At 43.9% G+C, this 15063-nt stretch overlaps 1 protein-coding gene across 1 annotated transcript in view; it reads right to left on the bottom strand.

Moving 5' to 3' along the window:
- Nucleotides 1-239: 239 nt before the first annotated feature.
- Nucleotides 240-15063, bottom strand: part of LOC124714046 (glyoxalase domain-containing protein 4) — a 49495-nt gene continuing 34671 nt past the window's right edge. Inside the window, 4 exon segments of the mRNA XM_047242990.1 lie at nt 240-693; nt 778-891; nt 893-954; nt 1078-1233. Coding sequence (XP_047098946.1) covers nt 568-693; nt 778-891; nt 893-954; nt 1078-1233 — 458 coding nt within the window. The 3' untranslated portion in view covers nt 240-567.

Here is a 15063-nt window from a genome sequence, read left to right as displayed (position 1 = left end):
ACGTAGGTCTGGTAGAAGTACTTGTATGGTGTTATCAAATTAAGTTCGCAAAATGGTTGTTATCGCAGACACACAATGTTTGGTATCAACTTCACATATTATTACTGTGTCAAGATAATGATAAATGCCATAAATACATGGCCAGCCGAATAATTAGTTTTATTAATGAATTTTAAGTACCTCAAATTTTACCATTTTACAGGTTTAATGTCACCTCAACAGGAATAATGCTATGACACTGAAAATTCACAAACATTTTAATTTGTATGTAAAATTTGCATACAATAACAAAGTAATATTTCTGCATAGCAGTAAAACATCTATTGCACCAACACCAGTTACAAATCGCATAGCCATACACTTTCAAAAAACAGATCCATAAATGTGATGAGAGTACCTGGGCTATGTATAACACAAATACACCTTAATACGTTTCAAGCATTTTTAGAAAAATAAATGAGTAATACTTTCATGAAATTGCCATCACAGTAGCTTTCAGTCTCTTATTCAATGAAAAGTTAGGGACCACTGACGTATCACGTAATTAACAGAGATTGGTTAGATATTTTACTCTGTTTTCATTCTTTCAAGATCCTTCTTTATGTATTTATCTAACAAAGCTTCCCCTTCTGGATCTACTTTGGACAGCTCTCTAAAACCTTCATCATCAACAAAGCATATTTCATGGCCATCCTGTAAACAACATAATTTAATATATAATTTTATGTTCTTGTATAGTGTAAATTTTGAGTTACAAAGCTATGGTTAACTACTTACAGGATCTGCGAGAATTATTACTCTTACTGTTGCTTTCCTGGGTGTATCCAGAGATGTAAGTGGTGTTAGAATAGTATTATTTGTCTCTTCAATTTTCTTATTTATTTTCGGTTGTTTCGTCAAATGGACACGAAAAAGCAATTCTGCCATATGCTGTTTTATGTTCAACTGGTTTGCCTGGAAATAATTCAAAAATTAATAAATATATCGGAATACTAATGGTGTACACACACACACACACACACACACACACACACACACACACACACACACGTGTGCTTGCCGTATAATTATACTTACCTATGTCAAACAATTCCAATTTTGCTTGGTTGTCACCAAACCCAAGAAGCACAGATGTTCCTGTCTCATTATATTTTTTTAGACCTAAAATGCCATTCCAATACTGAATAGACTTACTGAGATTAGAGCTAGCCAGTGCTACTTTCTCTACAGGATCTGCAAAAATAAGAAATAAAATGAAGAAATCATACTCTGCACATCTTATAATTATGGAATATGCTTCAGCTCACTTTTGTGGTTTAAAATGCAGTGTGAACGTGCAGTATAGAATAGGATAGAAAGGACCAGAGCTTAACAACAGCCATAACCCTATGAGAAGAAAAACTGTACTGTCATGTTTTTGGCGATTTCTGGCTGTCAGAATCATACCTGCTTATATTTATACAATAACACACCTTGATTGTATACAGGTGGCAATTTACTTGGGATCATAAATTACCGAAGAAGAATGCAGGTACATAAATACCTAAAAAGTGACTTAGCACCTCTTCAGTACTGCACTGCTTCTCTCCTTCACCAACTTCTCCATTTCAGAGCAGGAACTTACACTCAACGTCCTCGATTATTTGTTGCATATTTTAAAATATCTGCCTTCCCTGCACTTTTTACTTTCTACATCTCCCTCTAGTACCACAGAAATCATTCTCTGCTGTCTTGACACGTCCTATCATCCTGTACCTCATTCTGTAAGTTTCTGCAGATAATTCCTTATTTATTATCTTATATTCCCACATACTTTTCAGGATCATTTTGTAACACCACATATCAAACACTTGAATTTGTTCTCCTCCAGTTGTCTCACAGTCCATGATTCAATTTCATATATGCTGCGCTCCAAACGCACACTCTCAGCTAGTTCACCATAAAATTAAGGATTGTATTTGATACTAGTATACTTCTTTTGTGTAAGAATGCTGTGTTTTCTATGCTAGTCTGCTGCATATAGCCACCTTGCTTCGCCCGTTGGGCGCAATTTGCATCCTCAAAATTTCATCATTTCACCTACTTCGTACACCTCAATGTCATTGTTAAATTTATCTTTAGTCTCATTTCTGTTACTCCTCATTAATTTCAACTTCCTTCTGTTTCCTGTCAGTTCATGGAGTGTGCTCATTACACTGCTCATTCCATTTGTGGAATTCTTCCTCACTTTCACTGAGGATAGCAATGTCACAGGTGAACCTTACTGATATCCTTTCACCTTGAATTTTCATCCCACTCCTGAACCTTTCTTTCATTTCCATCACTGCTTCCTCTATGTAAAGATCGAACAGCAGAGGAGAATAACTGTGCCCCTGTCTTACACCCTTTGTAGTCTGAGCACTTTATTTTCTATTCTTATGGTTTTCTCTTGGTTCTTGTACATATTTTATACTAGCAAATCTGGAAATTCTTTGCCACTGCTTAATAAGTATGGGGAATCACATATATTTCCTAATATCCCTCCCCCCTTCTCCCTCTCTATGTCCATTTTGTTCCCCCACTATGTTAATTCCTCCTCCCCCCCCCCCCCCCCCTCTCTCTCTCTCTCTCTCTCTCTCTGACCTTGAGCCTGGTTTACTGTTATTGCCAACAAAACCTTAATTGGGAATTGGAGACACTTGAAATGAATGCGTAAATTGGTTGGGATCATTCGTATAGAGGGTATGGGAGACCTTGCCTGCTGCTGAATCTATGAGGAGAGTCACTTCATGACAGTATTTCACATAGTTTTTAATCTGCAAATGGGTAAGAGTCTAGGACTGCACTCAGAAGATTCAAACTATGCAGTAGCATTCCATTCACAAGCCAATAAGCCGTAACTACCACTTTCCTGTTTTACGTCAAAACTGACCGTAACTACCACTTTCCTGTTTTACGTCAAAACTGACAGAGAGGGAGGAAACAAAACAGCCCATAGTTGTGTATACAATTTTTGTTTGAAACTACGTACAAGAAGAAAATATATATATATATATATAATGGAAGGAAACATTCCACGTGGGAAAAATTCTATATAAAAACAAAGATGAGGTGACTTACCGAACAAAAGCGCTGGCAGGTCGATAGACACACAAACAAACACAAACATACACACAAAGTTCAAGCTTTCGCAACAAACTGTTGCCTCATCAGGAAAGAGGGAAGGAGAGGGGAAGACGAAAGGAAGTGGGTTTTAAGGGAGAGGGTAAGGAGTCATTCCAATCCCGGGAGCGGAAAGACTTACCTTAGGGGGAAAAAAGGACACGTATACACTCGCACACACGCACATATCCATCCACACATACAGACACAAGCAGACATATATATATATATATATTTCAAAATGTCCATGACCAAATTATTTCAAATTTGTACATGATACTCCAATAAACATTCAGATGGACATAGACCATAGTTCTATCTCTCTCTCTCTCTCTCTAACAGTAATGTAGAGGTTTTCTGGTGTATATATATATATATATATATATATGAAAACCTCTACATTACTGTTAAAGAGAAGAGAGAGGGAGGGAGAGAGAGAGAGAGAGAGAGAGAGAGAGAGAGAGAGAGAGAGAGATAGAACTATGGTCTATGTCCATCTGAATGTTTATTGGAGTATCATGTACAAATTTGAAATGATTTGGTCATGGACATTTTGAAATTTTTGCTAACAACTTTTACACACACACACACACACACACACACACACACACACACACACACACACACACACTCTTGCTAAAAATGTATATAGCCTTTGTTTGTCTAAATGTTTATTAGAGTATGTGCAAAAATCTGTAGTAAACCAATCAAGAACTTTTCAAGAGTTTTGCCAAAAACATTTCCACTTTTCAGATACATATATATTTACATACCATATATAAAATACGTAGCCTATGTCCCTCCGACCATTTGTTAGAGTAGCATGTAAAAATCTGAAGTAAATCAGTCAAGAAATTTTCAACATTTTTGTTAACAACTTTGTATGAACTGTCTTTATAAGGCAGCATAGTTACCATCTTGCTCTATAGCTTACTTCTATTTTTCTCCGAATTTCAAACATTTTACACGATTTTACATTCCCAAATGCTTTTTGTAAGTGACAAATCCTATGCAGGGGCACAAGTAAACCTGGAGTGCACAGGGGGCAGCAGGGAGGGGGGGGGGGGGGGGGGGGGGCAAGGTACAGTGGTGTACAGGCGGGGGAAGAGAGGAGCACTGCCTGACGAAGTGTGACAGTCATTAGACTGCTAACAGGCACAGTATCGAGAGGCTGCGGGGCAGGAAGGTGGGGAACGGTTGGTTGGTTTAAGGGTTAAAGGGACCAAACTACGATGTAATCAGTCCCTCCTACCTGGAGCAGGCAAGACAACAAAACAACACACCAAAGAAGTGGCTAATGCATGAAACCCAAGGAAAGAAAACCTCAGGGTCTATTGAAGGTCAACAAAGCCTAGATAAAGGAACAAGGGAGAAGAAAGGTGGGAAAGAAAGAAAGGTATGCGAGTTGCCATGTCCAGGGAGCAGCTGGAGGCCCTCAAAGACAGGAACTGCAGTGGGGGACATACCCCCCACCAGTTACCGGAGGCAGCCCACTCAGCAATACACAGTAAAGACTAGCAACATGGACAAGGTGAGAGAAGCACAGAAAAACAGAATGATCACCAACTCAGACAGAACACATGAGAAAGGGTAGAGGAGCAAAAGAACAGGCAGGGTGAGGGCTGGGGTAGACTGTCAAGCCCAGAAAGCCATTGTCCAGTCAGGACACTGGATGCTAAAGGACACCCTGCCAAGCCTTAAATAGGCCAACAAGAATGAGGCACACTCCGTTAGAGAAAGAGTAATAAAAACACTCTTCATGAAGAAATCTTAAAACCTGGTCAGATGCTGCGGGCACCATCTGCTAATTCCACGGGTAGTGAGGCAGGAATATTAAAGAGCCCACCGTAGGGCGGTGAGGTTAAGACAATCCAGCAAAATGTGGACCACTGTCAAACAAGCACTGCAACGACAGTGATGCAGATCCTTATGACAGAGGAGATGGCGAAGAGTCAGCCAAGTACAGCCATTGCAGAGCTGCAAAAGAACAATGGAGTCCTTGCGAGATGTCTGCATGGAGAACCTCTACAAATTTATAGTCTCCTTTATCACCCATAGTTTGTTTGGCAAAGTCAGACAATACCGCTCCATATTTCACATCTTTAGAAACTTGACAGCATAATACCGATCAAAGGCCCAATGCCAGAATATTGATCTCAAGAGGCAACTTTCCAGTATCCAGTTTGACCAGCCTGCAGCAAGATCGTTCCCTGGGGTCCCATCGTGATCCGGGGGTCCAGGAAACAACCACCGAGGTCTGAACAAAATGCTCGGCAACTTCATCTAGGCTGGTGAGGATAACACCATTCAGGGAAATTCCTTGGACACCTGCAAGAGCATGGTGGCCAAAAATGCACCTGATCTTTGCCCATACCTGCGAAGAGGGAGTATATGACCCTATGGCAGTGACATACTGGTTTCAACAAATCGTTTTCTGCATTTAATTGGGTAACGGGCACAGGCACAAAGCCATTTGAAGGCAGGAAGTGGTCAAGAGATAGTTGCTATTTGTGGTGGCGGACGGCATGGCAGCAGTATTTCATAACTGTACCATTTTCGGGGATTGTCAAGGGACAGTTTTCTGTCAGGGAGATCTCACGGAAGAGGGAATCGCTGAAGTGGCTGCCAACAAGACATCAGTCAAACTGTATGTGGACTCATATGTGCCATCATGTGGTGGAGCAGTTGGGATGGCAGCTGAGGAAAAGGCATTCTAATACACACTGGTAAAGTGCCACCTGAAGGGTGTCCAGGTGATTGATGCTGAATAAACGACAAGACAATAGGAAGATGATTGCCGCTGCACAAATCCTCATGAGCTTCCCCACCGAATGGAGGGGAAGAATCCTGGCCTACAAATGGAGAGATCAGTGGCGAAAAAAGTGCCTTGTGCCATACTAAAGTCTGTGAGAGATCCAGTGATGAGGAGGCAGGGATCAAGCTCTGCTAGCACATCTTCAACAATCCTGTTCCGGTCATTGGTTGCAGTACCACCCCACTGAGGGTTATGGACACTGAAATCCCCCAAGCAGAAGGAAGGGGGAAGTAGCTGTCTAAGGAGGGCAAAAAGAGCAGAATACCGGCCTGTGAGGAGATGGAGCTTGCATATTGTTACCACACAGACTAAATGGATCCAAACAGCCACAACTTCCAGTGCAGCTCGAAGAGGAACCGGGAACTAACTATGTCTGTGCGGACCAACACACAGTTACCACTGGAGGCTCGCAAAGAACCTGCCAAGTTCCAGCACAAGATTTGGAAACCAATAAGAGTTGGTGAATGAGAAGCTACAGAATAGAGAGAAAGAAAAGACTGAAATTCTGAATTATGACAATACTAACCATTAGAGTTCCATTGGAGGAGAGTAGTACAAGAGCCTGGACAAGCACTGAATGGGCCAGAATAAATCATTGTGCTGAATCAGTGTCCATCACCGGTAAAGACAGAATGACAACCATGAATGTAAGATCAGACCCTAGTTGAGGAGGAGGAGGAGGAGGAGAAGGAGGCTACACCGCGTAGGATGTAGGGAGAACCCTGTCCCATGACTTACGCATCCTCCTCCTCCTCCTCCTCCTCCTCGTCGTCGTCGTCGTCGTCGTCGTCGTCGTCGTCGTGGTCGGAAGAGAGCATGTCAGAACAATATCTAGATATGAGAGAGAATGAGCAGCCTGGAGGCCCATAGAGCATGGATCTTGTGTACAACTCAAAGTAACAAGCTTCATGTCTTGGATACAGCAGGGAGGGGTGCTCCCTGAGGGAGCTCCATTCCTGGCAGGTGCCAGAGAAGAGGGTTCCATGAGGGGGGGGGGGGGGGGGGGGGGGGACCGAAACTGGGGTGGAGGGAAGGGAAGGGAAGGGGGACAGGGTGAAGGTAAGGGAGGAGGAGGAGGAGGAGGAGGAGGAGGAGGAGGAGGAGGAATGGATGCAACAGAAGGGAAGGTTGCTGATACAGGATGGAGATGGTCATATTTCTGTCAGGCCTGTGACTATGATAGACTGTCAAGAATTTTGATTCCATTAATATTTCTTTCATTTTTACAGACTGGGCAATCTGGTGAGCAAGGAGAGTGTGAACCAGAAGAGTTCACGCACTTGGACAGTGGGGTGCAAGGACTTCCCACATGGAGAGGGTGGCCACAATCACTGAAAACAGGATTCACATCACATCGTGAAGACATGTGATGAAAATGGAGACACCAGAAACAGCTCATAGGATATAGTGGATTCACACTGTACCGGTAAACTATGACCTTGACTTTTTATGGGAGGGTATCTCCTCAAAAGCAAGAATGAAATCGCCGATACCAATGTGATTGTCCTTAAGATCTCTCTGGGCTAATCGGATGAAATGAACACCAGGCTGTGACAGATTAATCCTGCGCTGCTTGTTAGAGTGAAAGTGGTCTCTTTGGAAGATAACGCCTTACATCATATTTAAGGACTGGTGAGGAGTGCTGCTCACCGGGGATGTCTCCCAAGCACTTGCAAGCATAAAGAGACACTGACTGACTGTGAGGAGGGGGTTATAATCAGTATCAGATTGCATCATACTGAGGTGAATGTGCTTCATGAAACTTATGTGACAAAAAAAAGCAGTTTCGTAGTGGTAAAAGTCTAGGCATCTGTCCTTGACAAACCAAGTAACATGGAAAGGGTTTCACCCCAAGCCAGCAGGCCTGGTCCTCCTCCCAGGGGGTGATCAGGGAGTGAAGGGCTGAGGAAGCAAGAGTAGGAGCAGACAGAGAACTGTTCCTTTCTGATGAAACGGCCACAGAAGAGCAGCCAGAAGGATGGAGTGCCCACTCTGGTACCATCCACTCTGACCAGGGGCTCACCCCCTGGGCACAACCAAGACACAGCAAAGACCATCTAGCACAGCTGTCATTGCTGGAATTACAATGCCCCAAAAAGATATGCAATCGCTCCTAGGCTTACATGAGATGGTGACAGGTCAGCTGCCATAAGAGTGATCCCTGTGTTGTCAGAGGATTTGGCCAAATGGGTACGTAAGAGCCCCCACCACATGGACTGGCTACCATGCTGGTGACCTGGGGAGGGGGGATATGGCAGGGAAGTAAGGAGGGGAGGGAAGGGGAGGGGAAGAGGAACCCACATCGGAGATGCTAGAGAGGCAGTTCTTCTCCATATGGTTCACACTACAAACAATTTAGGAAGGGAAGTCAAATCCTAAGAGCAACCCAGAAAAGGGGGGGGGGGGGGGGGAGGGAGTGCAAACACCAGGCAGAAGAGTGAAAGGAAGGGAATATGGGAACTGAGGGGTTAGCTGGTTTGAGCAGGAGGGTGAGAAGCAATGATGAGAAGGAGAGTATGGGGAAGGGAATACAGCCCAGGAGAGAAGAAAGGCTACAATAGGTCAGAACCCTGTGTGCGACATGCACATGCCCATAAAAGAGCTATGGGCTTCCTCGTGGGAGGGGAGAAATGGAACGAGAGAGGAGAGGAGCAGGGAAGGATGGGTGGTTGCACTGGCAGAAGGTGATACCCACAGAGGTTGAGGGACGTGAAATGGGGGGCAGGTGATATGACAGAGGATGGAAACTGTTGGGTGGAGGATGTGGAAACAGTATGTTGCCGTAAGTTTAAGGCGGGATAATTTCGGGAGTGGAGAATGTGTTGCAAGGATCGGGATAATTTCGGGAGTGGAGAATGTGTTGCAAGGATAACTCCCATATGGTGGTGGCGGGGAGGAGCCAGGAATCCAAATTGTTCAGATAGTGAAGCACCCATTGAAATCAAGTGTGTTATGTTCAGCTACGTTGTACCACAGGTTGGTCTGTTTTGCTCTTGGCCACAGTTTGGCGGTGGCTGTTCAGCCTGATGGGGAGCTAGTTGGTAGTCACAGATGGTAAATGACATGGCTGCTTCCACAGGGCCTGGCCCTTGATAGAACAGGAAGTGCTGGATGAGTGGATTGGACAGGTCTTGCACCTGGGTCTTCCAGATGGATATGATAATTGTAGCAAGGGGTTGTGATTGGGAGTGCACAGGGATGGACTAAAATGTTGTGGAGATGGAGGGGATGGACTAAGATGTTGTGGGGGTGGGGTGAGCAATGGAACACCACTTTAGGAGGGGAGGGAAGAATCTTGGGTAAACTGACCCTCATTTCAGCGTATGATGATAGGTAATCAAAGGCTTGGCGAAGGATGTGGTGGTTGTTCCAGACCGGAATGGTACTGGGTGGTGAAGGGGGCACTCCTTTGTTGCTGGTTCTTGGGAGTGGTGGGAGGATTGGGGTTGTGAGGGGAAATGGTACGAGATCTGCTTGTGGACTAGGTCCAGGGGATAGTGCCTGTCAATAAAGGCCTTGGTGAAACCCTCAGCATACTGGCAAAAGATACTTATCACTGCAGAGACACTGTAGCCGGGTAGCCAAGCTGTATGCAAGAGATTTCTTGGTGTGAAAGGGATGAAAGCTGCTGAAATGCAGGTACAGTTAGTGGCTGGTGGGTTTAAAGTGGACAGAGGTGTGGATGGAGCCATCAGAGAGGAGGAGGTCAACATCCAGGAAGGTGGCATACTGGGCTGTCAGGACAAAGTAAAGCAGATGGGAGAGGTGTTGAGGTTGTGAAGGAATGAAGATAGGGTGTCTTGGTGCTGAGTCCAGATCTTGAAGACACCATCAATAAACTTGAACCAAACTAGAGATTTGGCATTTTGGGAGGCTAGGAATGTGTCCTCTAGATAGGCATAGGAGGGGGGCATGTGAATGCTCATGGCTGTGCTGCAGATTTGTTTGTATACCTTTTTGTATACCTTCCCTTCAAAGGAGAATAAGTTGTGGATTATGATAAAGTTAGTAAGGTGTCCGAGGAATGAGGTAGTAGGTTTGGAGTCTGAAAGATGATGCGAAAGCTAGTGTTCAATAACAGCAAGGCGATGGGCATGAGGTGTATTGGTGTATAGGGTGGAGGTGTGAACAGTGACAAGTAAGGACCCAGGATGTAAAGTGATGGGGATACAGGAGAGTCGGTGAAGGAATTGATTGGTATCTTTGATGTAGTTGGCTACATTATGGGCAATTGATTGGATCTGTTGGTCAATGAATGCTGAAATTCTTTCAATGTAGGCATAATATACCTGAATGGGGTGTCGCGGATTGTTGGGTTTGTGGATTTTGGGGAGCAATTAAGAGGTGAGTGTGCAAGGTATATAGATGTGAGGAGGGAAATGGGTTCAAGAGAGAAATTCTGGGAAGGGCCTAAGGCTATAAGCAGGGACTGGAGGTTTTGTTGGACTTCTGAGATGGGGTAACTCTGGCAGAGTTTATAGGTGGGCAAGTTAGATAAGTGGCAGAGGCCTTCTGTCAGGTAGTCAGTGCGATTCATAACAACAGTAGTGGAACCTTTCTCTGCAGCTACGATGATTAAGTCAGGATTTGTTTTGAGACTGTTTAAGGCTCTTCTATCTTCTGCTTCTGATGACAAAGGGACATGGGGAAGGGTGGGGAGACCAAGTTGGAAGTAAGGAGTTCCTTGAAGGTCACCCAGGCGGCGGAGGGGGTGGGGGACTGGGGGTGGGATGGGTTCTGTGGCAGGTGGGGAGGATCATGGTTGGATGGCGATATGAACTGTGTGAGGAAGGGTTCAATGTTGGAATTAGGTTGGCTTTGGTGTGAGGAATTGGTGGCGAAGAAGTGTTTCCATTGCAGCAACCACGAGAAGGAGAGCAGGTCTTTCTCAAGTCCAACATGGCTAAATTCGGGTGTAGGGCTAAAGGTGAAGCCTCTGGACAGGACTGAAACTTCTGTGGAGCTGAGAGTTTTGGTGGAAAGGTTAAGAACAGTATTCTGGGATTGTTTGGATTCAGGGTTTAGACTGTTGGTAGGGAAGTTTGGGAGAGGTGGCACGTTGAAAGTGTCTGCTAGACAGGGTCTGGATGCTTTGAAGGATTAACGAGGAGGAGCACACTGGGTAGGATATGGGTCGGATAGTGGTACACCGAGGCAACAGCAGGGTATCAGCAGGTTGGGTAACTTCTGGAGGTGGTGTCTGGAATGCTCATGGACTGGTGGAATCTGGAAAGGTGTAGGTCACTGTGAAAGGAGGGGTGAGATCTAGAGAAAGGAAATTTTATGGTTAGGACACAGGAAGTGGGGAGGAGTCCATGATGTAGGCAGCATTTATGAAATCCGATGTGAGACTGAGTTTTAGCCAGGGAAGGGAACACTTTTCTGAACTGGGTCAGAAAGATGGAGAAGGGGTCCCCTGTGGTGAGGAAGGTGTAGAGGAAACGAGAATGACACACAAATGAGCAAAATTAATTGCTGATGGTTGTAAGGGGAGCTTGATAAGAGAAAAGACATATTGAAATGTGTAAAGACACTCAAGAAACACACACATATACGTAAAAATATGCTAACTGTGTAAAACCATGTAAAACCATATAAAATAGGTACAAATACATTAAAACGTACAAAAATGTGGAAGAAATGGAACAGATTAGGTACGGGAGTATCTGTGTGTTGTGATAAGGGAGAGGTGGAAGTGGGATGGTTTAGGTTGAGGCTCACAAGCTCATATGGCACAGGTAGGTGTGGAAATAACAAGCTGAAGTACATGAGCATGAGGGAGGAAATGGGATTCATAGGTATAAACATAATTATTGGTGGAAAGAATATGGGGCATCAGATGGTGCATCAACAATATGCACAGTCATGAAGCCATACATTGTGTGTGGATGTTCATCGATACAGTGTGGCTGGAAGTTTATCCAGTTTGTAAGACAGTGATTAAACACAGGAAAGAAGAGAGAGAGAGAAGCCACTGGGAAGAGTAATCCTACAGAGAATAGTAACAATGGAAAACATCACAGGGTTGTGAATCGAAGAAAAGTAGTTCAGCAAAATCAAACAATGGGAAGTCCAGATTGGAATATCAACAATAAAAGACAAAGATACATTGCTACTTGCCATAAAGATGAAATGATAGGCACAATTAAAACACACTTACCCATTAGCTTTCCATCATAGCCTTCTTCAGTAAAAGAAAAAGAAACGCATACACATTCATTCAGATAAGCAATCACACCTCATCCACACTTGACTGCCATCTCTGGCAGCTTGGACCAAAATGCAACTGTAATGTTGAATGGAAGCAGAAATCCCAAAGGGTCAGGGAAGGGAAAAGCATAGCAGTGTACAGGTGGGGGGGAGAGAGAGGAGTGCTGTCTATCGGAGGGTGCTGGGACTACACTGCCAACAGGCGCATTGTCGGGAGACTGTGGGGTGGGGAGGTGAAGAGTGCAGGAAATAAGTGAAAAAGGAGAGGAGTGGGGAGAGATCGGAAGGTGGCTGGGAGAGGGCGGCACATGAAGTGTGTGGGAGATGAGAATAGGGAGGTGTGGAGAAAGGTGGACAGGTATGCCGTTTTAAAATGTTCTAATTGAAATCAACTCTCAAAGAGCATGAGAAATGTGTTAAGGAAAGTATTATATTTATCATCTATGTTATCGGCACTGTAAACATCCTGCCACTCTTGTTCCTTGACAAGGTTTGCTGTTGGATTAACTTTCCTACATAGCTTGTAATTATATGTGACTTTGGTTCGAGTACAAAAGCCTTTTAGTGTTAAAATTTGTGCATGATGGTCTGAAAGGTGTAATGGAACTGACAAATAGATGTCATTTTTGTTATATTATACACTAAAGTTGTGTTAAAAAAGCTTTTGCTTAATATAATACTAGGTTAGGTGTTGCGATCAATAATCGATATTGAAATGGTATGTTCTTTGTAGCTTATGACCGCGCCACTTGAGTTTTGGCCACGGTTGAGTGTAGTCTTTTTCGAGTTTTGGCAATAAATGTGTGTTTTTGTTACAAATAAACCGTGGAATACTGCATCGCACCTTTTCTTGGACCCAGAGCTGCAAAGGGATCATTGCCTAGACAACGAGAAGCCACATGGACAACGCAGACTCAGCAGCATCAACAACGGAGACATCACGGCCAACTCTACAAAAATACTATACAGCCATTAGCCACACCGTAACAGTGTCCTTATGGAGGTAACTTTTCCAGCACAATAGAGAGGGTTCATGACAAAGGCCATTCACCCTTTCACTAACAGAAAGTCCATCTAGGAATGAAATATGAATAAAAAAGATTGTATATGGCTGTACTACTGTTCCCCTGCACCCTAGTTGGAAAAAACAGTCTGCATCAGATCATATGAATTTAGAAGATCTACCGACATCCTTTTTCTTGCACCATCATATGCAAAATTTATATTGAAGTCACCACATATAACTAATTTCTGGCACTTCCTACAAAGTGAATCAAGAACCCTCTCTAGCTTTAGCAGAAATGCTCTGAAGTCACAGTTAGGTGACCTATAAACAACAACAATAAAAAATTTACTTTCACTAAATGTAAATGATCCTGCACAACATTCAAATATCTGTTCAGTGCAGTTCCGTGATACGTCTATGCGCTCAAATGGAATACTGTTTTTTTACATACATAGCCACTCCCCCATCCCACAAGGAACTCCTTGAAATACAGCCAGCTAATCTGTATCCTGGTAAAGGAAGCCTCTGAATTGTCAATTTATTTGACGCTCAGATATACCAATAATTTCAGAGTCAACATCTATAAGCAGTTCAATAACTTTATCTCTAATACCTCTTATATTTTGATGAAATATTCTAATTCCTTCTCTACTTGGAAACATGACGTCCTTTGAAGATGAACCCTTAGATAGAGGGACTTCCTTTAAGCAGATATATCTATCAGCTGCCTTCAATCTAAAAGAGGTGCAGCTCTAACATCAACTACTACAGGAATTTTTCCACGAGTGATCCCACCACCACCCACTAATCTGTCACCTATAAGCTTTGCCAGCCTCCCCTTCCCATACCTATTGAGGTGCAGGCCATGCCTAGTGAAACCCAATCTGCTGATGGACCCAAATGGCACCACTGAAATGTGACCCATGCCCTCTGCCATCAGCGCCCTCTCCAGCCCCATGTTAATGCGCCTAACAGCCTCATTAATGTGAGGCCGATCATGGCGCTGAAACAGTTGCACAAAATGCACATCAGTGCTACTGAGTAGTTATCTTTACCAGGTCACCATCTACATCATATTCCCTGTCCCAATCAAGACTGTTCCCTGCTCCACCCACTATCGCTACATGATCCTCCTTTGTAAAATTCCTACATAACTCCTCTATGCTGGTGATCTAGTACTCACTCCTCAACACTTTCTGCAACTGCTGGCCCACACCTCTACCATGCAAACCACCTAGCAGCAGAACCTCCTCCTTTCTGTCAGACTTTGCAACTGATCTAGGCCTCCTAACTGCTGAGGACTGCTGCATGTTCCCTACATCTACAGCTACAAGAGGCTCCTCTCCACTCAACTCTGACAATTGGTCAAATCTATTGCATACACACAAAGTATAAATATCTGAACACCTCCTCCTCCTAGCTGTCTTCTTCCCAACTGCCAGTTCCCATTCCCCACCTTCCTTCACCCTCCTCAACCTATATAGTTCCTCCTTTGTGCATTGTAACTGCACCTGAAGGGCACAGATCTTATGCTCCTGCTCCTCTATCAACTTATTTCTACTACAGATTCTGCATTTTCAGGAGAGGATCTCGCTAAAGTGCCCACTGGCTTCCCCACTGCATTCTCCCCCCCCCCCCCCCCGCCCCCAATGAAAATACTTTGAACAAATTCCACACCGTAACCCACTACTCACAAACCACAAACCTATGACAAGAGCCCACACTTCTCACTCATCATAAAATTTTACAGTTACTGAAAAAGTCTACATTACCTAAGTTCAGTTATACCAGTAGAACTAATTATAGAACTAATAATAGCGGTCTCGAAATTCTCTGTCTACTAAGAAAGCAACTACTTGTATTAATACTACTACACCACAGCTAATACCAA

This window comes from Schistocerca piceifrons, chromosome 1 (assembly GCF_021461385.2).
Source record: "Schistocerca piceifrons isolate TAMUIC-IGC-003096 chromosome 1, iqSchPice1.1, whole genome shotgun sequence".
NCBI classification, from domain to species: Eukaryota; Metazoa; Arthropoda; class Insecta; order Orthoptera; family Acrididae; genus Schistocerca; species Schistocerca piceifrons.
The sequence above is the reverse complement of the archived record's forward strand: the minus strand, read 5'-3'. Positions and strand labels throughout refer to the sequence as shown.